At 42.9% G+C, this 26,335-nt stretch overlaps 1 protein-coding gene across 36 annotated transcripts in view; it reads right to left on the bottom strand.

The window, feature by feature from the left end:
- Positions 1-26,335, bottom strand: part of map7d1b (MAP7 domain containing 1b) — a 48,527-nt gene that overhangs the window by 2,769 nt on the left and 19,423 nt on the right. For 4 of the 36 annotated variants that reach the window (XM_021560074.3, XM_021560070.3, XM_021560075.3 and 1 more), the window contains exons 2-15: positions 20,119-20,373; positions 18,651-18,719; positions 18,219-18,239; positions 13,954-14,117; positions 13,553-13,661; positions 11,849-11,953; positions 7,740-7,868; positions 7,147-7,301; positions 6,883-7,025; positions 5,735-5,973; positions 4,835-5,129; positions 3,760-3,940; positions 730-834; positions 454-507 (exon numbers count right to left, since the gene is read on the bottom strand). In XM_021560074.3, the coding sequence (XP_021415749.2) occupies positions 454-507; positions 730-834; positions 3,760-3,940; positions 4,835-5,129; positions 5,735-5,973; positions 6,883-7,025; positions 7,147-7,301; positions 7,740-7,868; positions 11,849-11,953; positions 13,553-13,661; positions 13,954-14,117; positions 18,219-18,239; positions 18,651-18,719; positions 20,119-20,373 (2,024 nt within the window). The remainder of the gene's footprint in view (positions 1-453; positions 508-729; positions 835-3,759; positions 3,941-4,834; positions 5,130-5,734; positions 5,974-6,882; positions 7,026-7,146; positions 7,302-7,739; positions 7,869-11,848; positions 11,954-13,552; positions 13,662-13,953; positions 14,118-18,218; positions 18,240-18,650; positions 18,720-20,118; positions 20,374-26,335) is intronic. The other 32 variants (XM_021560076.3, XM_090227778.1, XM_090227780.1 and 29 more) reach the window with 13 other exon arrangements.

Below are 26,335 nucleotides of genomic sequence, written 5' to 3'. Positions count from 1 at the left end.
ACGATCTGGAAGAGCACTATATAAATGCAGTCAAACAAAGAGGGGGGGGTAGGTCTATACGAAAATAAGAAAATGTATACACTCACTACTGTAAGTCACTCTGGTTAAGAGCGTCTGCTAAATGACTCAAATGTAAATGTATTAAGGTCTATAAAACACTATATAAATATAATGTAGTATTATTATTATAAGGGTTTTAATATGAAGCATAGGCCTTACACTACTCGCCTTTTCTCCAGAATCACAACTCACCCTTTCTCCAGCATCACGACTCACCTTTTTCTCCAGCATCACGACTCACCTTTTTCTCCAGCATCACGACTCACCTTTTTCTCCAGCATCACGACTCACCTTTTTCTCCAGCATCACGACTCACCTTTTTCTCCAGCATCACAACTCACCTTTTTCCTCCAGCATCACGACTCACCTTTTTCCTCCAGCATCACGACTCACCTTTTCTCCAGCATCACTACTCTTACGTGTCCTCTTCATGATCTCCTCAAGGCGCTGTGAAATTCAACCGCAGAGGCAGATTAAGTCATCATCATTTCATTTTTTACAACTAATGTATTGTATTTCAACAGATTTTTATATAGACTTAGATATTTTCCTTGTAAGGATACATGATAGGTATTTTGATACACACTGTAAAAATTACAGACATGCTTGACTTCTCCACTTTGCTTCCCCCTCCATCCCTCTGTCTCTGATCCCTCCATCCTTCTCTACCTTCTTTCTCTCCAGGCGTGCCTGTTCCTCCTTCTGGAAGTGCTTCTCTCTCTCCAAGCGCTGACGCTCCGCCTCCTCACGAGCTCTGACATCAGCCTCTTCCCTCTGACACAGACAGACAGGGGAAAGCAACATGATCAATATATTATCAATAGTATGATTGAATAAGCCTACTAAATGTGCTGTTATTATGATAACAAGGAAATTACTTGACAATGAAATGGAACCATGTCAATCTTGATTAACGAAAAATAGAATTAGGATACATTCTTTCAAGGTAATTTGTAAAATGTATAATTTTGCCAATTTGAACATCTAGGGAATTGGTTAATAAATCAATTCCCTAACCACTAGGTGGCAGTAAAAGTCTACACTGCAGCAGGCACTGTAGGGCAGGGCTTGATGTCTCAAATAATAATTCCCTTACATGGCTCACAGGGTAGTTAGATTTTTTTTAACATTTATTTAACTAGGCAAGTCAGTTAAGAACAAATTCTTATTTTCAATGATGGCCTAGAAACAGTGGGTTAACTGCCTTGTTCAGGGGCAGAACGACATATTTTTACTTTGTCAACCTGGGGATAAGATCTTGCAACCTTTCGGTCACAAGTCCGACGCTCTAACCAATAGGCTACCTGCCGCCCCAAGTTAAAGCTTGGTCGGAAATACCGCAGGCAGCAAGGAAGTAAATGACAACATCAATAATATGTTATGTTTCACAAATAGTGCAAAAAAAACGAAACTACCTACAGTTAAAGTCGGAAGTTTACATGCACTTAGGTTGGAGTCATTAACTTGTTTTTCAACCACTCCACAAATGTATTGTTAACAAACTATAGTTTTGGCAAGTCGGTTAGGACATCTACTTTGTGCATGACATGTAATTTTTCCAACAATTGTTTGCAGACAGATTATTTCACTTCTAATTAATTCACTGTATCACAATTCCAGTGGGTCAGAAGTTCACATACACTAAGTTGACTGTGCCTTTTTAAACAGCTTAGAAAATTCAAGAAAATTATGTCATGGCTTTAGAAACCTCTGGGATGCTAATTTACATATTTTGAGTCAATCGGAGGTTTACCTGTGGATATATTTCAAGGCCTACCTTCAAACTCAGTGCTTCTTTGCTTGACATCATGGGAAAATCAAAACAAATCAACCAAGACCTCAGAAAAAATTGTAGACCTTCACAAGTCTGGTTCATCCTTGGGAGCAATTTCCAAACGCCTGAAGGTACCACGTTCATCTGTACAAACAATAGTATGCAAGTATAAACACCATGGGACCATGCAGCCATCATACCGCTCAGGAAGGAGACGCGTTCTGTCTCATAGAAATGAACGTACTTTGGTACGAAAAGTGCAAATCAATCCCAGAACAACAGCAAAGGACCTTGTGAAGATGCTGGAGGAAACAGGTACAAAAGTCTCTATATCCACAGTAAAACGAGTCCTATATCGACAACCCGAAAGGCCGCTCAGCAAGGAAGAAGCCACTGCTCCAAAACCGCCATAAAAAATCCAGACTACGGTTTGCAACTGCACATGGGGACAAAGATTGTACTTTTTGGAGAAATATCCTCTGGTCTGATGAAACACAAATAGAACTGTTTGGCCATAATGACCATCATTGTTATGTTTGGAGGTAAAAGAAGGAGGCTTGCAAACCAAAGAACACCATCCTGACCGTGAAGCATGGGGGTGGCAGCATCATGTTGTGGGGGTGATTTTCTGCAGGAGGGACTGGTGCACTTCACAAACTAGATGGCATCATGAGGATGGAAATGATGTGTATATATTGAAGCAACATCTCAAGACATCAGTCAGAAAGTTAAAGCTTGGTCGCAAATGGGTCTTCCAAATGGACAATGAACCCAAGCATACTTCCAAAGTTGTGGCAAAATGGCTTAAGGACAACAAAATCAAGGTATTGGAGTGACCATCACAAAGCCCTGACCTCAATCCTATAGAAAATTTGTGGGCAGAACTGAAAAAGCGTGTGTGAGCTAGGAGGCCTAATATCCTGACTCAGTTACGCCAGCTGTCAGGAGAAATGGGCCAAAATGCACCCACCTTATTATGGGAAGCTTGTGGAAGGCTACCCGAAACATTTGACCCATGTTAAAGAATTAAGGCAATGCTACCAAATACTAATTGAGTGTATGTAAACTTCTGACCCACTGGGAATGTGGTGAAAGAAAGAAAAACTTAAATAAATAATTTTCTCTACTATTATTCTGACATTTCGCATTCTTAAAATAAAGTGGTGATCTTAACTGATCTAAGACAGGGAATTTTTACTCGGATTACATGTCAGGAACTGTGAAAAACTGAGTTTAAATGTGTTTGGCTAAGGTGTATGTAAACCTCCAACTTCAACTGTATGTTTGCTATGGCATTTCAATGTTCAAAGTTGCCTGGAATATAAAACTTGCTTAGTCATGGTTCATGAGAGAGCTTAAACTACTGTCTGATGCCTGACTATCTTGACACACTGCATGGAAGATGGCTGGCAGTGTTAGACAAATGGCAAATTGAACTGTGCTTCCCTAGGTGGAGAAGGGACTCAAGTGCGTGTGAATGCTACAGGCATGGGTAGTGGGTACACTGTCGCTCCCTAGCCCCTGTCAGCTCACTGCAATGCGCAGACAGAGGGAGGCCAGAACTGTCACCATCTCAGAGTCACAACGGCCCTCTCAGCTCCACTAAATGCTGGGCCAACACTATTATGAAGGTCAACAGCTGGCATCTGCCTAGACTGGGCATGGAGGCTGGTACATGCTGATGGTACACCTCACAGTAACACACATTCCCTCCCATACCTAGACGTACTTAGATGATAGAGCTTCAGAGGATAGGTTTCAGAGTTGGAAATTGGACTATTCAGTTTATGTATTTAATATGTTGAGAATCCTTTCATTTGTGGTTATCAGGTGGCTGGCCTGATGGACTATGCAGAAAGCAACTTTGAAGGCTGCCTATCATATCTTCTATGTCAAGACTCTGTTACCCATAATGCTGCTCTCACCTGTTTCTGCAGGCGTTCATTCTGCTCCTGTTCAGCCCTGGCTCTCTCCCGCACCACCACCTCCTCCTCCAGACGCTGCGCCTCGTCTCTCAGACGCTGGTCCTCTGCCATGAGGTGCGCCTCCTCCTCCCTGCGCCTCCTCTCCTCCGCCTCCCGAGCCATGCCCTCCTCACAAGCAATCCTGCATGGGGAGCACGCACCGTTAAGTCTGCACATGCTAAGATACGCTCATACTGGACAATATTCTCATATCAACACACACACAATGGTTCATGCCAATGCTACACTCTTATATTCGTCGCCAGACCCACTGGCTCCAGGTCATCTATAAGTCTATGCTAGGTAAAGTTCCGCCTAATCTCAGCTCACTGGTCACGATAACAACACCCACCCGTAGCACGCGCTCCAGCAGGTATATCTCACTGGTCATCCCCAAAGCCAACACCTCATTTGGCCGCCTTTCCTTCCAGTTCTCTGCTGCCAATGACTGGAACGAATTGCAAAAATCGCTGGACACTTCTATTTCCCTCACTAACTTTAAACATCAGCTAACTGATCGCTGCAGCTGTACCTAGCCCACCCAATATACCTACCTCATCCCCATATTGTTTTTATGAACTTTTCTGCTCTTTTGCACACCAGTATTTCTACTTGCACATCATCATCTGCTCATCAATCACTCCAGTGTTAATTTGCTAAACTGTAATTACTTCGCTACTATGGCCTATTTATTGCCTTACCACCTCACGCCATTTGCACACACTGTTTATAGACTTTTTTCTATTGTGTTATTGACTGTACACTTGTTTATTCTATGTGTAACTCTGTGTTGTTGTTTGTGTCGCACTGCTTTGCTTTATCTTGGCCAGGTCACAGAACTTGTTCTCAACTAGCTTACCTGGTTAAATAAAGGTGAAATAAAATGTAAAAAACTTGTCTTGTACATTCAGTAAACCCTTCACGTCTATAGACAGACATATAAATACACTCCAGTCTATAATACTTAATTATTAAACAGTGCTATAATATTAACACAATGACATTTTTAATCAACTCCAGACAGTTTTAGACTGACCTTAACCTCTGCTCCTGCTCAAGGCGCTCCTGCTCTTCTCTCTCCCGTTGCTCTCTGGCCTGTCTGCGTTTCTCAGCCAGCACTCGTGCTGCTTCCTCTGGGTTGTTGGTGCCGGCTGAGGGTCTGGAAGCTGGAGTAGATGAGGTAGCCGGGGAAGCTGAGGCAGCCGGGGCAGTTGGGGTAGCCAGCTCAAGGTTTGAGGCAGGAGTGGAGGTGACCACTGTGACTGGTGCACTCAGCGATGGGGGTGTCACCGGCGCCGAAGACACCATAATGGCAGGAACGTTACTGGCGCCTGTAAGAGCAAGAGGGACAGGAGAGGCCTCTGTTTCAGATGAGAAGCCACATGATAGACCATGACCCTGGATAATGCTTCAGGGCTCATCTGAAGCAAACATCAAAGTCTAAACAATCTGCGTGTTTTCTCCAGGCAGAGAAGAAAGACTAAGTAGCAGTTGAAGAGAAACATGAGACCCACCTGATCAGTGGGACCGTAGTAATAATGTATGGCCTTTACAGTAGAGTAACTCTGGATAATAAAAGATACATGAACTCCAGAGAAACAAATAGATCATGGAATGTCAGAATATACAGTATGTGCTTGTGCTGAAGGCCACACTCAACCACAGGAGTTTGGTGGCACCTTAATTGTGGAGAACGGGCTCGTGGTAATGACGAACAGAATAAGTGGAATGGTATCAAATACATCAAACATGGTTTCCAGGTGTTTGATGCCATTCCATTTACGCCGTTCCAGTCATTATTATGAGCCGTCCTTCCCTCAGCAGCCTCCACTGCACTCAACGTGTGCTCCAGTAACACTACTGGTGTGGCTGTAGGCCAAAACATTTAAAAGACACCCTGGCGCTTGGATACAGTAACCATGGTGAACACACTTACTCTTTGTCTCAGGAGTGTCGGGCTGATGAGGCTCGCTGTTTGTTTCCACGACGACAGCGGCGACCGGCTGGGGCTGTACCCTGGCAGGTGTCTGGGCTCGTTTGGGGCGGGTTTTGGTGCCCGAGGGGGTCTTCTTGTCTGTGGAGGGGTTCTTGGGGGCCATTGGAGGGCAGGGGGACAACGGTCTGCTTTTGGGCGCCGCAGGCGACGGAGGTCTGTTTTTCGGTTTGGGGGTACTGCTGCAGGAAGGGAGAAAGGAGAGGAAAAGATGGAAAAGGAATGGAAAAGAGAGAGTGTAAATAAAAACAGCAGTATCATATCTGTAGTTTTCCTTTCAGACAGGTTGCAGGTTATTTCATTTAATATTTCAACATCAACTCTGTGGTGTTGAACTAGGTCAGAAAAAGTATTATTGAGAATGACTGACTCAATAACGCTGCCATGGTCCCATGGCCCTGTTGTAGTCAGATGTGAGATGAGACCATGGCTGATTCCCAAATAGCACCCTCTTCCCTATGTAGGGCACAACACAGGCTTTGGACAAAAGTAGTGCACTATATAGAGAATAGGGTGCCACGTGGGACGCAACCCATGGTTCTTCTCGGTTTCCCAGCGCTGAGCAGCACCAGCATCACTCAGGGAAACCCCATTCTGTCCGAGTGCTGCTGCCTCCCTCCTGCTCCTGGTCTTGGCAGACAGGGCCCTCAGCTGAATGGTATCCAGCGGCTCTTTGGGCCCAGTTACAACAGTCGGGACCATCTGTCAGTGAGACAGACCATTTAACCTGGCCCGGGGCTGAACCTCGATCCCCCTGCTAAGCACTAAGCTAACCCGATGCGGATCTCTTTTCACAAACACTCTATTAGCATCTAATACATAAAGGTCAAATACAAGATGGCTGTCTTGTCTTGGTCAATGATTATAGAGAGAGATAATGTAGCAGAGAGGAAAATAAAACAGTTTGACAGTATATATAAACTGTAGATCAATAGCTTTTTTTAACAAACAAATAGGATTTCTAACTTGAAAGGCTGACAGTATAAGGAAGACAGAGTATTCTACTATAGGGACATGTGGTATAGGACAGTTTAGAGTAGTTGTGCAGTTAAGTCTAAGACCAGATTCTGGGCTCTGATCTGTAACAACACCTTGACGCCGGCCTGGATCTGGTGGTGGTCTGGGTCGTTGTTGCGGTCTTCTTCTTCTTCAGCACGATCTCTTTGGAAAGAGCATTCTTCTCTTTTTCGTTCTCCCTCTCCTTGTCTTTCTTCTCTTTCTTTTTCTTATCCAACTTTGAGAAACAGAGAGAAAGGGGTGACCAGTTAGTGCTAATGACATGATGGTTGGGAGACCAGAGGAGGGTAGAATACATGTAACTACACATCAGTGTGTGTGTGAGGATGTAAGCTAACCGGCGTTGAGCTCCGTCGGCGTTGGCGCTGTGTGATGTCAGGCGTGCTGGCGGACACTCCTCCCCTCCAGCGCTCGGAGGTGTTCCGGTGAGGGTGGTGGTGGGAGCAGGCGTCCAGGGGGCTGGCGGAGGCTGAACGGGAGCAGTGGTGAGAGTCTGAGTACAACACAGAGATGAAGAGAAACAGGCTGGATGGACTAGGTCAGGTCAAGACTCCTCTTACAGTTATGATAATGATAGGCCACTTAGGCCAGCTACTGAGAACGTAATGGTGGCAGATAGCCACCCTGAATGGTTGTGTCTGGCAATATTAGGTTCTGCAGGATTTAACCACTCATGTTTGTGGCTGAGGTGAGTTTACTTCCTATGGCTGAAATAAGGCATGAAATCATGATACTGTAACTAGTGGGAGTATGGTGCATATCATACATGCTGTATGTTTTTCTCTGAAAGAGAAGGAAAACACTAGAATACCCAAGCTTCAACCCTGTAATTGTAAGTTAGCAACAAACAAAAGGAGAGAAGGTACTTTTCTTGTCATGTTAAGTTCTATAATAAAAGTAGAGTAAAGGGTCCTAGAGAGGGGTGACTCACGGAGGTCCCGGGAGTCGCTGGGGTTGAGCAGGGTCACAGCGCTGCGGCTGCGGGCCAAAAAGGACAGGGTGGGAGTCATGAGCCTCTCCACGATGCGGCTCTCCCACGGGCTCAGACGCAGACTGCGAGCTGGGAGACACAAGAGGGTGCTGTTAGTACCTGGGTACCCCCCCCACACACACACACACACTGCAGACTCCCCTAAACCAGACACTGCACCACCACCAGGTTCAGCCACCGTTCCCCAGTCACTCACTGACGACACTGCAGCACAGCTTTTCATCCCCCAACACAAACAGGCCTCTGTCTGACCACACTCTCTCTAACTGTACCAACCTCACTCTGACCACACAGAGACAGTCACAGACGTCTCTCCAGTTGTACATTATGATGTGGAGAAATTTGGAGGTGTTTCACCTAGTTACATGTCATTAATACAACTTTACCAATCACACATATTAACAAACCGACTCAACCGCTTCATTTTGAAAATGTTACTTCTTTCTAGATGACTTACCATTACAAAACACACCAAAAGCCATGGCTATCTAGTAGGCCTTGCAAAGGCAGGTTAAAGTTTCTGATCAATTCAGCATTATAAACTGGGTGGTTCGAGACCTGAATGCTGATTGGCTGACAGCCATGGTATATCAGACCACATACCACAGGTATGGCAAAACATTTATTTGTACTGCTCTAATAACGTTGGTAACCAGTTTATAATAGCAATAAGGCACCCCGGGGGTTTGTGATATATGGCCAATATACCACGGCTTTGCGTCGTGTCTAAGAACAGCCCTTAGCCGTGGTATATACCACACCCCCCTGGGCCTTATTGCTTAATTATAGCCTACACTACCCGGATGCTACAGGTAAGGCTCACTCTTATAATGCCATTAGGTCAGTATCATATGTTTGTCTGTCATATGATGTTAAGTGTTACATTAGTGTCATAAGATGAAGACTGATCCATATGAAGTTCAACAACAGGAGGATGTGCTTGATGCATTGTGATGGGCTGCTACACAGACATTGGTTGGCACCTCATTCCCTATATAGTGCATTCGTTTTGACCAGGGCCCATAGGACTCTGGACAAAATTTGTGCACTACATGGGGAATAGGGTGGCATTTGGGATGCAGAATTCTGACAAACACTCAAGAACAATCATAACTGGAACAAATGTAATGTCAGAGCAAATGTGTTTTGAACATTGCGAGAGCCTGAAATCATTTGTCCCTAAAACTACACCAATATCAGAAATGAAGAACATTTCAAACACAGCATATAAGGCAAAAAAACACAGAACTGGCGTTGTAGTGAAAGAACCAGACTGGTGGATTTGTTAGAGGCCTCTATGAGAGTTCTGTGTAGAGGAGGATTCGGAGGAGAAATTACAAAAACCTTTTGAAGATGAGTTGAAATAGGGACACTGTGCAATGCAGCGTTGCGTAATACTGTAACATACATAATACAGTACCTCCCGTTCCTCTCAAACTGGGGTAACGAGTCTGACCCTCTCCCTGAGTCTACTGGTGTCTCGTAAACTTCTTTCTGAGTAATTGGCAATTATCTGACTACAGAGTTTCAGCATCTTCAATGGGCCATTCATAGTATCTCACAATATAATATTTACATGGGCTTCTCAAGTTCAACTCCATCACAAGGACAATTTGACAGTGGAATGTCTCAAAATGTCCACAATGAGATGACCAAAACGGTAAAGGCCTAAATACCATTCTGTTAAGAGACTTCCTGTACATTGCTTCGCTGCTGTACATTTTAGCAGACAATATTATCCAAAACGACTTACAGGAGCAATTAGGTTTAAGTGACTTGCTAAAGGGCACATCGACAGATTTTTCCCCTAGTCGGCTCAGGGATTTGAACCAGCAACCTTTCAGATACTGGCCCAACACTCCTAACCGCTACGTTACCTGCCGCCTACTGGTTTATTGTGTGGCCCCGAGTCTTTAGATCAAGTCGGCTATGCTAATGAGCATCCCAAATGGCACCCTATCCCCTATTTGTATTTTTTTATTTAACTAGGTAAGTCAGTTAAGAACAAATTCTCATTTACAATGACTGCCTACACAACGCTGGGCCAATTGTGCGCCACCCTATGGGACTCCCAATCACGGCCGGTGCACTACTTTTGACCAGGGCCCATATGGTGCCATTTGGGATGCGACCTTGATACGGCTACTTAGGTCAAGTCAGCTATGCTTGTGTAGATCACTCAGCTCTCTCTGCATGCGTTAACTAATCACATACGTACGTACATACATACAGTCACACACACATTCACCCATGTAAGGTAAGCTCACAACAGCGACACATAGAAGCTGATGATAAGCGTGATGTGTAATTTCTGTAGATGCATGTAAAGCACATTTAGGATGTCACCTGTCAGTGAATGGAAAATCCTGAAAAGCATAGACAAATATACTAAGTTGCTAATATAATTGATTAGTTCATATTATCTAATGGACCTGGGGTTACCTTGGCTATATTTTTGGACAGATCATTTTCACAAAGTATTTTATGGTTGATAACCCAACTAGGCCCTGGCCTTGTTGCTAAGCAACAGTCAGGAGGATTTTTTTTCTCCTTCAATGCGGCAAGACATTTGCTTGGCTGCTGTTTGATAAAATGTACACCTGGTAGTTGGGATCCTGGGTCCATAAACACATCTGGCTGTTATTGGCATACTTACTGTATATCCTGAAGCCAGAACATTTGTAACTGCTAAATCGACTGGATTTTATATGGAAGCTTCTGGAAAATATACGTCTGCTGAGGGAGGACATTCTGTGTTCCTCATGTAAGAATTGACTTATGACGACTGAATATTGCATTTGAACAACCATTACAGTGGTGTGGTATTGGAGATCAATAAAAGTCGGTCATGAGAGACATGACAACATCTAAAAGAGTGGATGACAATAAAGCTGAATATTAATATTGTAGCAACTTTTAAACATCTCTATCTGAGATCTCCTATCTACATAATGTAATAAGTCAATAAAGAGTTCAGCCATGACTATCTGACCATGTACTTGTACATTTGTGCCACCACTACTGACACCACAGCACCATCACTGACACACCACCACCACTACTGACACCACACCATAACTGACACCACCATATCTGACACCACACCGCCACCACTACTGACACCACCACTACTGACACCACACCATAACTGACACCACCATCACTGACACCACACCGCTACTGACACACCACCACCACTGACACACCACCACCACTACTGACATCACACCAACACTACTGACATCACACCAACACTACTGACATTACACAACCACTACTGACAACACCATTACTGACACCACACAACCACTACTGACATCACACCACCACTACTGACAACACCACTACTGACACCACACAACCACTACTGACATCACACCACCACTACTGACGACACTGCCACTACTGACACCACAATACCACACCACTATCACTGACATCACACCACCACCACAACACCACCACTGCTGACACCACTACTGACACCACACCACCACTATTGACACCATAATACCACAACACCACCACTACTGACACCACACCACCACTACTGACACCACAACACCATACCATTGACACCACACCACCACCGACACCACACCACCACCCCTGACACCGCACCACCACCAACACAGCATATCACCACAGCAGAGTGGAGGACAACCAAAGAGTGTGGAAGAGGAGGGTGTTGGAACCGAAGTGACAGAAACATATATACACCATTATAAAAGATTATCACAAAATATGAATGTCAGGGCTGATCAAAAATGCAAAGAGAAGGTAAATCAATCAACAACAACATCAACAAAACCACGATGCACACGAGACTGGGGGTGTGAGGGAGGTGATGTAGTGTTTTAGGGATAGGAAATGACCAGTCACCAAGCAACAGGCAGGCAGGCAGGCCACCAGCAACAACAGTTAAAATAAAAACCAAACACTAGATCGGGGTAAGGTAAGGAGATCTGAGAGGGAGGGGGTGGGCAGAGGGGAGGAGGGGGGTTTATATAGAGGCCTGGTGGACATTGACGCAGGTCGGTCGTCCTTACTTCTGTTGGGGGAGTTCCAGAGGGTGGCAGAGGACTTGGACAGCCTGTTGTTAATGACAGGGTCCACCTGTCTTGGCAAGTTGACGGTGGAGGCCGAGCATCTGCCTGCACCGGAGAGAACGCAACAGACAACAACTGTTCACAAAGTTGGCGGGGTGGGGACCCGACGAGGCTGTGCTGGAGTCGTAGGGGAGAGGAGGGTCCGAGATCGCTGAGCTCAGATATATAAGACCTCTCTTCAAATGAAATCCCAAGTTCATGTCATTGTGATACCTAAATGCTATTTATCAAGTTTATTCTGCTGATCTGTTTATTTGTATGTGTATATAGTAACAATTGTTGGTCCACTAATGTTTTTATTACCATCCTCACACAGGTGTGGGCAATTGTAATTATCTGCTAGGCACCTGCATATAAAAAAAAAACGATGGCTTTGGCACATCTCTTGTTGATCTGATGAAGGCAAAACTGCCGAAACACGTTAGCCTGTCCGTCCGAAAATAAAAAGGTGAAATAAGGTGACGTCTTTTTTTGTCCCTTAAAAATAATAATAATTGGAGTGCCACCAATTCTCAATGTTCTTGAACTTGGGATTTCATTTGAAGTCATTGTCATATATGGCAGATCACCCAGCTATTAAACGAGATAGCGCACCTGCTACCCACTCCCCAATACATGACCCCTCTGTCTGTCTCCCTGGACCATGCAGCTGATAGAGCTAGACTTACAGGAGGACCACTTCACCATTCACTGTTTCATTTTAGGCTGTTGGCTCAGACAGACCTGATTCACTCTATTTACACAGGGCTAACTCTTTGATTCACCTCATTCATTACTAAGCAGTCCACTCGGACAGGACAGATTCAGAGTGCTTTTAATCTGGGGAAGGGGTTAGGGTACTGGAAAAAGGTTGGGGTAAAATTGGGAAAGTTAAATGACTGGGTTTATGAATGGCATCTAAAACCCAGAAACAAATCTTTGTATATAAAAGCAACAACCGGAAAAGTGGAAAAATAGATTGTCTTTGTTGCTCAAACCAAACACATCCACACACACTCATTTTCATTTACACTTCAGAGAGGAGAGAAGGTTCTTGACCTCAAGGTCACAATCAAAGAGATAGCCTTTCACAAGCTTGCGTCATTGTTGGACTGAGCAGCATAGGAGAGAGTTGGCACACTGAACCCTGAGTCGATTCCTTACAGCTCTGATCAACTCAACACCTTGCAGCTCACGCAGAAAGTCGAATGAAACGTATACATGACACCTTTTCCCTTCTATCTCCTATTTCTGGACTCTACTGAACAGTGAGAATCTGGAGTGAGAGAAACGGTACGTTAAGAATACAAATCCAGTCTAAATCATAATGGTACTCAGTGATTCAGTGATAAATGAAGTCAAGTAGAAATAGTGAGCCACTGTTAGGCAAAATAATGTTAGTAAACATGAATTATACTGTAGAATGACTAATCTCGCTATTCTAATGGTCCTCAGAACATTACCACCCCAACCAAATTACAGTGCCTAACAATGGCCTAACACCAAAACCTTAGGACACTGTAAATAATTAACATCAGTTAGACTAGAAAGTTACGTTTCTGTCCTGTACTATGAAGGTACTCTGTACAAGCAATTCATTGAAGTTCTGGGTGGTTCATGTCTATACGGTTCTATGAGGTTCTACGTGGTTCCAGTGCGACTCACTTTGTCTGCGGGAGGTCTGGTTGAGGCCTCCAGCCCAGGACCATCTCTGCTGACGGATTTCAGCCCAGGTCTTTTTGGTTGACTTCTTGATGGCCGCCTCGTAGCGCTCCTGTGGTGGGGACATTGGGAGACAAAAACTGTGACTCTCTCAAGAAGCTACACTTAGCTGAGAACAGTGATATGTAATATTTACAAAATACCAAACCACCATGTATGTGCCCTCTCCACCCAAAGCAACCGCTTAGAATTGAATATTATTCCTAAAATGAGAATTAATTAAAGCTTAGATCATTGGCTGTATGTGTACCCTAGACTAACCAAGCTGATAACAAAACTGCACACAACAATTGAGCAAGAGAGAGAAATTGAACGTGACCCTCCTCCAGGCCTCTACTCCCCACCTTGTTCTTTTCAAGTTTCTGCCTCTGTTTCTCCTCTAGGAGGGCTCTTCGTTTCTCAAGCTTCAGTCTCTGGTCCTCCAGCCTCTTCCTGCGCTCCTCGAGCTGGCTCTCCCTCAGACGCCTCGCCTTCTCCTCCTTCTCCAGCCACTGGGTCTTCTTAGCCGCTATGCAACGGGAGACAACGGGTACAGGTTTAGTTTTATTTGAATATACATGGTTTAGTTTAGTTTTATATACTCATGGTTTAATTGTTTCATTTCAATATACAGTACCAGTCAAAAGTTTGGACACCTACTCATTCAAGGGTTTTTCTTTATTTTTACTATTTTCTACATTATATAAAAATATAAAATATATCAAAACTATGAAATAACACTTATGGAATCATGTAGTAACCAAGAAAGTGTTAAACAAATCAAAGTATATTTTATATTTGAGATTCTTCAAAGTAGCCACCCTTTGCCTTGATGATAGCTTTGCACACTCTTGGCATTCTCTCAACCAGCTTCATGAGGGAGTCCCCTGGAATGCATTTCAATTAACAGGTGTGCCTTGTTAAAAGTTAATTTGTGGAATTTCTTTCCTTCTTAATGCATTTCAGACAATCAGTTGTGTTGTGACAATGTATGTGTGGTATACAGAAGATAACCCTATTTGGTAAAAGACCAAGTTCATATTATGGCAAGAACAGCTCAAATAAGCAAAGAGAAACAACAGACCATCATTACTTTAAGACATGAAGGTCAGTTAATGCAGAAGATTCAAGTTTCAAGTGCAGTCGTAAAAACCATCAAGCGCTATGATGGACCATCACAGGAAAGGAAGACCCAGAGTTGCCTCTGCTGCAGAGGATAAGTTAATTAGAGTTAACAGCTTCAACAATTGCAGCCCAAATAAATGCTTCACAGAGTTCAACAGACACATCTCACTATCAACTGTTCAGAAGAGACTGTGTGAATCAGGCCTTCACTACTAAAGGACACCAATAAGAATAAGAGGCTTGTTTGGGTCAAGAAACACAAGCAATGTACATTAGACAGGTGGAAATCTGTCGTTTGGGAGTCCAAATTTGAGATTTTTGGTTCAACCACCGTGTATTTGTGAGACGCAGAGTAGGTGAACGGATGATCTCCGCATTTGTGGTTTGTGGTTCCCACCGTGAAGCATGGAGGAGGAGGTGTTATGGTGTGGGGGTACTTTGCTGGTGACACTTTCAGTGATTTATTTAGAATTCAATGCACTCTTATCCAGCATGGCTACCACAGCATTCTGCAGCGATATGCCATCCCATCTGGTTTGCGCTTAGTGGGACTATCATTTGTTTTTCAACAGGACAATGACATAAGACACCTCCAGGCTGTGTAAGGGCTATTTCACCAAGAAGGAGAGTGATGGAGTGCTGCATCAGATGACCTGGCCTCCACAATCACACGACCTCAATCCAATTGAGGTGGTTTGGGATGAGTTGGACCGCGGAGTAAAGAAAAAGCAGCCAACAAGTGCTCAGCATATGTGGGAACTCCTTCAAGACTGTTGGAAAAGCGTTCCAGGTGAAGCTGGTTGAGAAAATGCCAAGAGTGTGCAAAGCTGTTATCAAGGCAAAGGGTGGCTACTTTGAAGAATTTAAAACTTGTTTGGTTACTACATGATTCCACATGTGTTATATCATAGTTTTGATGTCTTCACTATTATTCTACAATGTAGAAAATAGTCAAAATAAAGAAAAATGTGTAGGTGTGTCCAAACCTTTGACTGGTACTGTACATGGCAGCTATGCAAAAAAAAAACAGAAATAAATACATGCGGTACAGTTAGCTAATGAAGAAAGTTCAGAAGTCATGGATGGGATCATGTACCATTCAGCGTTGTTGAAGCACTTGGGGATAGTGAGCAGAGGAAATATCAGGGTTACATAACTAATACCTTAGACCTGTTCTCTGTTACCAGCCTATTACCTAACTGGGATATAATCTCCCCATCTCTTTATATTTCTTTCTGCCCTACCTGGTCATAAAAAACTCTGAATGACTGAGCAGTACATCATTTGCTGTTTGTTCACTGAGAGGAATTCTGGCCTGGTGATCTGTTAAAGACTTTTAGAGGCACAAAAGTCTCATGGCTTCCTGGAACCAGATTGGAAAAGGAAGACAAATAGAACGGGAAGATGAAGACATATTGTTGTTTACATCCTGCTAGAGTTGTAATCTTATTAGAATAATTCTAATAACAGTAAACAAGTCGTTGTGGTAGTAGCATCCTACTGTGTTTTACTAGTGCTTTCTAGCAGATACTGAGTTTCACGCCACAGATTCTGTGGCTCATTCCTGACAGACACGATTAAAATGCAATCATTCGGGCTTTGTTTAAAATCCAAGCATGCTGTGCACCAGCTGTGTCCTCTCAGCTCATTAAGCCTTCTTTGAGGTAGACGCCACATGTGTACTGTGTCTCAGAGTGGCATTTCCTGTTCTGCAGTCCCTTGCACATGGGCCCACTTCCACACACATGTTGTTTAGCATGGTGGGGGCAAGCTACTTTTGAAGAGTTTTTGGGGGGCTCATAGTTTTTTGGGGCCCACTTCCACTGCACACGTTTTGTTTAGCACTAAAATGGTGGGGTCTGGATACTCTTGAAGAGTACATTTTTTTCAAGATAATGTCTCAGTGCTGATTGTGAGATGTCTTTGATAACGCATGTGTTTGATAATGAATGCAATCCTCACTCTGAAATATTTAAAACATTAAAACGATTTGATCAAAATCTGAAATGCATGAGTGTTTGATGTTCTAAGTTAAGGGCCTGATTTGTATTCTGTTAACATTCCCTAGCCCTTCTCTATAAATAGGTAAAAGGCTAGAATACTCGAGTCCAGGGGTTCTCAAACATTTTCGGTCCGGGGACCCCTTTTGTGATAGCAAAATAATCATGGACCTCCTCATAATCAGAACACAACTTGCATATAAGGAGATTTACTATGACTTCTGCAGTGCATGCCCGGACGAACCAAATCTCCGGCCCTGGGAAGGAACATTTTCAAGTCCCACCTCTTGGCATCGGAGAGAAAATCTTCCAGTCCTCAAGCTAATTTCCTGCAATTCTACCCATTTTATCAAGGGGAAGAGAGATAACTTTGCAGTTTTAAAGGTTAAATTACAGTGCATTTATGTTTTAAAAATATCTATCGTTTTTGGGGAATACAAGAAGTATTGAGTGGAAAAATGTCTAATTGCTGGAGTACTGTGGATACCAATATTCCTGTGAGCCTCCCAGGCCCATGTTGTTCAGGGTTGAGAACATAAACTGTAGATTAATAATATGACATTGTATTTTGTATTACACCCTCTAAACGTATTCCACCAATCCCTTGGCCAAAATGTATCGTTGTTAGTAATATTCATTAAAAAATATAGAAAAATCAGATCTAAACATTACAATATCTGGTCCATAGGAGATTCATATCTTACATCTGGACCAACAGAGGTCAGCCAAAGGTTTGCCATTATCAGTCAAATAATAGGCTCTGTCCGCTGGCTGGCTGGCTGGCTGCTGAAACGATTCCTTGGCATGGCGATTATAATGAGACTAATGAAATAAGTAATTACATCTAATCTGTCTGAGAGGCACGTCACGGTCGATTCACGGTAATGACTACACATTTTTCACGCCGCTCCCCAGGGGGATTATGGGACGGCTCAGTGGGATACGCCCACCAAGTCCTCCTCTGATTGGTTGCTCAGGATTTGGCCTCAGTGCAGAGAAAGAGGGGCTTAGGCCAATGTTGTGGGAGAATAGGGTTGGGGAAAATACTAGCCTACTGCATGTGATCAGAATACAATATCATGAAAAATAGACCCTGAAAACATCTGTAGAGAAAAATCTATATTGGAACGACATTACTAATGCAAAGTATACATGCAAAAATTGATGGGGGATTTGAACAAATATGGTGAAAGAAAAATATCTGCAAAATGAGAACTTGAAAGAAAAAACATCATGATGGGGTCATATAACTGAACTATCTCATCGTTTTGACCTTCAGAGAAAAACAAGACATTCTAAGGTTCCCAGTGAAAAACGAGGACAACAAACAGAAGACAAAACAACTGATTCATGGAGGAGGTAGAAAAAGGAAAGAACTGTTGAGAAGCATACAGAGGGAAATAAAAAAACATTGCATCACCATCACAAGGTGGAGATGTGGAGAATAATAGCATGACTGTTGCTGCTAACAAGTGATGTTACCAGTGCTGATCTTATTGCCTTACCTTGCAGCTGAGTTTGCTGTTCTGAAGCAGCAATACGAGAGGGAAGACAACAGCAAGTGTCAACAAGCATCAATCATGCAAAAGCAGAACCCATGGCAGAGTATTTCAAATGTAAGACAGGAGGCCAGTTAAGGGTTGCGTAATTCAACATATTGAAGGCTACAGTGTCTAATGGGTTAATAATCCCTACATTCTGTATCACTGTCTAGAGTCAGAAATGTAGGTGCATCCCAAATGATACCCTATTCCCTTTATAGTGCACTACCTTTAATCAGGGCCCATAAGACTATGTAGGGAATAGGGTGCCATTTGGGACGCATCCCTAGACAAGACTAGATACGTCTCTTTGCCCTCCACAATAGGCAAACCCAATATGTCACATAGGATATAATGATATCATTTCTCTATAGCATATTTTCCTTTAGGGCTTACCAATGTATTTGGCCCTCTCCTCCCTCCGCTCCTTGGCCTGCTTCTGTCGTTGCTCTGTGCTCAACCCATCTAGGCAGAGAAAGATACACTAAGCATACCAAATATTAAGAACACCTTCCTAATATTGAGTTGCACCCCCCCATGTACATGTTTTGTCTTGCTCATTCACCCTCTGAATGGTACACACACAATTCATGTCTCAATTGTCTCAATGTTTAAAAATTCTTCTTTAACCTGTCTCCTCCCCTTTATCTACACCGATCGAAGTGGATTTAACAAGTGACATCAATAAGGGATCATAGCTTTCACCTGGAGTCACCTGGTCAGTCTATTTCAAGGAAAGAGCAGGTGTTCCTAATGATTTGTATACACATTGTACATTTATTTTGACCTAAAATATCAACGCACTACAGAGTCCCAGTGCACAGAACAGCTGATCGAACCTGTAATGTAGAGTACAATAGCATAGCAGAGGTCATGTACTTGAAACAATTATTGTATCAATTCTAAACTACAGTGTGTATTCATATATTCAAGATAAAGGTCTATGTGTGCGTTCCAAATGGCACCCTATTGCCTATATAGTGCATTACTTTTGACCAGAGCCCTATTGACCGTGGTGGAAAGCAGTGCACTACATAGGGAATAGGGTGTAATTTGGGACGCAGACTACATCTCCCGCTGCGATGGTATAATGTTATTCACGCTACAGCTTAACAGTTTGTGTGAACCCGAATGGAACTCATGTGATCATATATTTTGCACCTTTTCCTGTCTGCAGCAATCATCAATGTTAACTCTGACCCACTTTGATAAACGCAAACAGCATCAGAGGAAGGATTTTTGTATGCATTTTAAATCCAGTTTCAGCCTAGGCACAGATGTACTGTATTTTGGTGGCCGTGGCTGTGGACCGGACTCTGTTTTGATAAGCTGTATGTATTGGAAACGGGGCCTTAGGGTAATGCCAATCTCTTTCTGAGGAGCTCAAACTTCATGCTATGTAATATGTATGCCCCGGCCGTAACTATAGCAACCGCTCTTTCCTCCCACCACCATCAAAGGGTGAATTTCTGTACTGGAGTCTTATAAGGCTGGAGTCTGAAGAGACAGGCTGGAGAGTGTTCAGGAAAACTCCCTGAGCCTGAGGTCCTCCTGTCCCAACACAGGGTCTCAGTACTCCCCCCTCCTCCTCAAACCCCACCTCCTTATTCCTGCATACCGTACCATCCACAACAAATTATTTGGGGTTCAGCCATTGCCATCTGTCTGATTGGGTGTGTAATGACTAAAGATCAATTCGATCATCAGAAGCATCGGATGGTTTTCCCCTCTGTGGACAGGTAGACCAGCTTCAATAGCTCCCTTACTCTACACATTACACTGTATATCTAACCCCAGGCTATTTCCTTATCCTCCTGGTTCTCTCTCTCTCTGGTGCTCAGAGGTGACACGTTGTATACCGTACCTCCTTTTTTAGGCTGGGGGCTGGTACTAGACCCAGGGGTGCCAGGTCTGGCATCTGTCTTGGTGGAGGACTCTGTCTTTGAGGTGTGCTCTGTTTTGGGACAGATCTCTGTGTTTGGGGAGAGGTCTGTTTTGGGACAGGACTCTGTGTTTGGGGAGAGGTCTGAAATGTCTGAGTCATCTGGTGTCAGTAGGTCCTTGATTATCTCCTTCTCTTCATTCTGGATGGGCCGAGGCTCTGGTGTGGAGGGGAGACCTGGAACACAGGGATAACACTCCTCAATGAACGGAAATAAAACACTATACATAAAGGATAGGTTTGAAGACGAGATGATATATATATATATATATAAAACACGGTTCAAAAATGTCGGGTCACTTAAAAATTTCCTTGTTTTTGAAAGAAAAGCACATTTTTTTGTCCATTAAAATAACATCAAATTGATCAGAAATACAGTGTAGACATTGTTAATGTTGTAAATTACTATTGTAGCTGGAAACGGCAGATTTTTTATGGATATATAGAGGCCCATTATCAGCAACCATCACTCCTGTGTTCCAATGGCACGTTGTGTGAGTTAATCCAAGTTTACAATTTTAAAAGGCTAATTGATCATTAGAAAACCCTTTTGCAATTATGTTAGCACAGCTGAAAACTGTAGTCCTTATTAAAGAAGCAATAAAACTGGCCTTCTTTAGACTAGTTGAGTATCTGGAGCATCAGCATTTGTGGGTTCAATTACAGGCTCAAAATGGCCAGAAACAAAGAACTTTCTTCAGAAACTTGTCAGTCTATTCCTTTTCTGAGAAATGAAGGCTATTCCATTCGAGAAATTGCCAAGGAACTGAAGATCTCGTAAAACACTGTGTACTCCCTTCACAGAACAGCGAACACTGGCTCTAACCAGAATAGAAAGAGGAGTGGGAGGCCCCGGTGCACAACTGAGCAAGAGGACAATTACATTAGAGTGTCTAGTTTGAGAAACAGACGCCTCACAAGTCCTCAACTGGCAGCTTCATTAAATGGTACCCGCAAAACCCTAGTCTCAACTAGAGGTCGACCGATTACTCAGAATGGCCGATTAATTAAGGACGATTTCAAGTTTTCATAACAATCGGAAATCTGTATTTTTGGGCGCCGATTTCCGATTATTTAAAAAAAAATATATATATATATATATATATATATATATATATATATATATATATATATATATATATATATATATATATTTTATACCTTTAATTTAACTAGGCAAGTCAGTTAAGAAGAACACATTCTTATTTTCAATGACTGCCTAGGAACTGTGGGTTAACTGCCTTGTTCAGGGGCAGAACGACAGATTTTCACCTTGTCAGCTCAGGGGTTCCAATCTTGCAACCGCACAGTTAACTAGACCAACGCTCTAACCATTGCACTCCACGAGTAGCCTGCCTGTTACGCGAATGAAGTAGAAGCCAAGGTAAATTGCTAGCTAGCATTAAACTTATCTTATAAAAAACAATCAATCATAATCACTAGTTATAACTACTAATCCAGTCTAGCAGGCAACATTAACCAGGTGAAATTGTGTCATTTCTCTTGCGTTCATTGCACGCAGAGTCAGGGTATATGCAACAGTTTGGGCTGCCTGGCTCATTGCGAACTAATTTGCCAGAATTTTACGTAATTATGACATACATTGAAGGTTGTGCAATGTAACAAGAATATTTAGACTTAGGGATGCCACCCGTTAGATAAAATACCGAACGGTTCCGTATTTCACTGAAATAATAAACGTTTTGTTTTCGAAATGATAGATTCCGGATTTGATCATATTAATGACCAAAGGCTCGTATTTCTGTGTGTTATTATGTTATAATTAAGCCTGATTTGATAGAGCAGTCTGACTGAGCAGCAGCAGGCCCGTAATCATTCATTCAAACAGCACTTTTGTGCGTTTTGCCAGCAGTTCTTCACAAGCACAGCGCTGTTTATGACCTCAAGCCTATCAGCCTAATGGCTGGTGGAACCAATGTGAAATGGCTAGTTAGTTAGCTGGGTGTGCGCTAATACTGTTTCAAACGTCACTCGCTTTTAGATTTGGAGTAGTTATTCCCCTTGTGCTGCAAGGGCCGCAGCTTTTGTGGAGCGATGTGAAACGATGCTTTGAGTGTGGCTGTTGTCTATGTGTTCCTGGTTCGAGCCCAGGTAGGGCCAAGGAGGGGGATGGAAGCTATACTGTTACACTGGCAATACTATAGTGCCTATAAGAACATCCAATAGTCAAAGGTATATGAAATACAAACGGTATAGAGAGAAATAGTCCTATAAATACTATATTAACTACAACCTAAAACCTCTTACCTTGGAATATTGAAGTCTCATGTTAAAAGGAACCACCAACTTTCATATGTTCTCATGTTCTGAGCATGGAACTTAAACGTTAGCTTTTTTACATGGCACATATTTTACATGGCACACATTTTTACATGGCACATATTACTTTCTTCTCCAACACTTTGTTTTTGCATTATTTAAATCAAATTGAACATTATTTATTTATTCATTATTTATTTGAGAATAAATTGATTTTATTGATGTTTTATATTACGTTAAAATAAGTGTTAATTCAGTATTGTTGTAATTAATCGGTATCGGCTTTTGTGGTCCTCCAATAATGAGTATCGGCGTTGAAAAATCATAATCGGTCGACCTCTAGTCTCAACGTCAACAGTGAAGAGGCGACCCCGGGATGCTGGCCTTCAAGGCAGAGTAGCAAGGAAAAAGCCATATCTCAGACAGTTCACCAATAAAAATAAAAGATTAAGATAGGCAAAAGAACAGACACTGGACAGAGGAACTCTGCCTGGATGGCCAGCTTCCCGGAGTACTGGTGTTTTGCGGGTACTATTCAATGAAGCTGCCGGTTGAGAACTTGTGAGGCATCTGTTTCTCAAACGTTTTGGTCCACAGTGAGAAGAAGACAAGGCTCAGCCTAGCTTTAGCAAAAATACTAAGCAAGACAGTCAAAGGCATGGGCAGTTAGGGAATACGTAGATTTTTACAATAGATTGAGAGAGAGAGGGGGGAGAGAGGGAGTAGACTGATAAAGAGAAAGAGACAGAGTTGTCAAATTGGCTTTTTACCAAATTATCATACGACAGACCACGTATTCACTCTGCACACCCTAATTGACAAACAAACAAACAAACCAAAACAAAGGCAAAGTCTTCTCATGCTTTGTTGATTTCAAAAAAGCCTTCGACTCAATTTGGCATGAGGGTCTGCTATACAAATTGATGGAAAGTGGTGTTGGGGGAAAAACGTACAACATTATAAAATCCATGTACACAAACAATAAGTTTGCAGATAAAATTGGCAAAAAACACGCATTTCTTCCCACATGGCCTAAGGGTGAGACAGGGATGCAGCTTAAGCCCCACCCTCTTCGACATATATATCAACAAATTGGCGACGGCACTAGAAAAGTCTGCAGCACCCGGCCTCATCCTACTAGAATCTGAAGTGAAATGTCTACTATTTGCTGATGATCTGGTGCTTCTGTCACCAACCAAGGAGGGCCTGGAGCAGCACCTAGATCTTCTGCACAGATTCTGCCAGACCTGGGCCCTGACAGTAAATCTCAGTAAGACCAAAATAATGGTGTTCCAAAAAATGTCCAGTCGCCAGGACCACAAATACAGTCATGGCCATAAGTTTTGAGAATGACGCAAATATTAATATTCACAAAGTTTGCTGCTTCAGTGTCTTTATATATTTTTGTCAGATGTTACTATGGAATACTGAAGTATAATTACAAGCATTTTATAGGTGTCAAAGGCTTTTATTGACAATTACATGAAGTTGATGCAAAGAGTCAATATGTGTCAATCCGCCCTGGCATGCTGTCAATTAACTTCTGGGCCACATCCTGACTGACACATCCTGACCCATTCTTGCATAATCAATGCTTTGGGTTTGTCAGAATTTGTGGGTTTTTGTTTGTCCACCCGCCTCTTGAGGATTGACCACAAGATCTCAATTGAATTAAGGTTTGGGGAGTTTCCTGGCCATTGACCCAAAATATTGATGTTTTGTTCCCCGAGCCACTTAGTTATCATTTTTTCCTTATGGCAAGGTGCTCCATCATGCTGGAAAAGGAATTGTTCGTCACCAAACTGTTCCTGGATGGTTGGGAGAAGTTGCTCACGGAGGATGTGTTGGTACCATTCTTTATTCATGGCTGTGTTCTTAGGCAAAATTGTGAGTGAGCCCACTCCCTTGACTGAGAAGCAACCCCACACATGAATGGTCTCAGGATGCTTTACTGTTGGCATGCCACAGGACTGATGGTAGCGCTCCCCTTGTCTTCTCCGGACAAGCTTTTTTCCGGATGCCCCAAACAATCAGAAAGGGGATTGATCAGAGAAAATTACTTTACCGCAGTCCTCAGCAGTCCAATCCCTGTACCTTTTGCAGAATATCAGTCTGTTCCTGATGTTTTTCCTGGAGAGAAGTGGCTTCTTTGCTGCTCTTCTTGACACCAGGCCATCCTCCAAAAGTCTTTGCCTCACTGTGCGTGCAGATGCACTCACACCTGCCTGCTGCCATTCCTGAGCAAGCTCTGTACTGGTGGTGCCCCGATCCCGCAACTGAATCAACTTTAGGAGATGGTCCTGGCATTTTCTGGACTTTCTTGGGCGCCCTGAAGCCTTCTTCACAACTATTGAACCACTGTCCTTGAAGTTTTTGATGATCCGATAAATGGTTGATTTAGGTGAAATCTTACTGGCAGCAATATCCTTGCCTGTGAAGCCCTTTTTGTGCAAAGCAATGATGACGGCACGTGTTTCCTTGCAGGTAACCATGGTTGACAGAGGAAGAACAATGATTCCAAGCACCACCCTCCTTCTGAAGCTTCCAGTCTGTTATTCAAACTCAATCAGCATGACAGAGTGATCTGCAGCCTTGTCCTCGTCAACACTCTGTTATTAACGAGAGAATCACTGACATGATGTCAGCTGGTCTTTTTGTGGCAGGGCTGAAATGCAGTGGAAATGTTTTTTGGGGGGATTCAGTTCATTTGCATGGCAAAGAGGGACTTTGCAATTGATTGCAATTCTCCTTCATAACATTCTAGAGTATATTAAAATTGCCTTCATACAAACTGAGGCAGCATACTTTGTGAAAATTAATATTTGTCATTCTCAAAACTTTTGGCCACGACTGTACAAATTCCATCTAGACACAGTTGTCCTAGAGCACTTAAAAAACTATACATAACTTGGCCTAAACATCAGCGCCACAGGTAACTTCAGGTAGCTGTGAACGATCTGAGAGACAAGACAAGAAGGGCATTCTTTGCCATCAAAAGGAACATAAAATTTGACATACCAATTAGGATCTGGCTAAAAAAATACTTGAATCCGTTATAGAACCCATTGCCCTTTATGGTTGTGAGGTCTGGGGTCTGCTCACCAACCAATAATTCACAAAATGGGACAAACACCAAATTGAGAGACTGCATGCAGAATTCTGCAAAAATATCCTCCGTGTACAGCGTAGAACACCTAATAATGCATGCAGAGCAGAATTAGGCCGATACCCGCTAATTATCAAAAACCAGAGAAGAGACGTTCAATTCTACAACCACCTAAAGGGAAGCGATTCCCAAACCTTCCATAACAAAGCCATCACCTACAGAGAGATGAACCTGGATTAGAGTCCCCTAAGCAAACTGGTCCTGGGGCTCTGTTCACAAACACAAACACACCCCCCAGGACAGCAACACAATTATACCCAACCAAATCATGAAAAAACTAAAAGATAATTACTTGACACAAAACAAATAAACAGAGCAAACTAGAATGCTATTTGGCCCTAAACAGAGAGTACATAGTGGCAGAATACCTGACCACTGTGACTGACCCAAATTTAAGGAAAGCTTTGACCATGTACAGACTCAATGAGCATAGCCTTGCTATTGAGAAAGGCCGCCCACAAAATGAGGTGGAAACTGAGCTGCACTTCCTAACCTCCTGCCCAATGTATGACCATGTTAGAGACACATATTTCCCTCAGATTACACAGAGCCACAAAGAATTCGAAAACAAACCCAATTTTGATAAACTCCAATATCTACTGGGTGAAATACCACAGTGTGCCATCACAGCAGCAAGATTTGTGACCTGTTGCCACAAGAAAAGGTCAACCAGTGAAGAACAATCACCATTGT

Source organism: Oncorhynchus mykiss, chromosome 30 (genome assembly GCF_057628025.1).
Source record: "Oncorhynchus mykiss isolate SJ-2025 chromosome 30, ASM5762802v1, whole genome shotgun sequence".
In the NCBI taxonomy this organism is placed as follows: domain Eukaryota; kingdom Metazoa; phylum Chordata; class Actinopteri; order Salmoniformes; family Salmonidae; genus Oncorhynchus; species Oncorhynchus mykiss.
The sequence above is the reverse complement of the archived record's forward strand: the minus strand, read 5'-3'. Positions and strand labels throughout refer to the sequence as shown.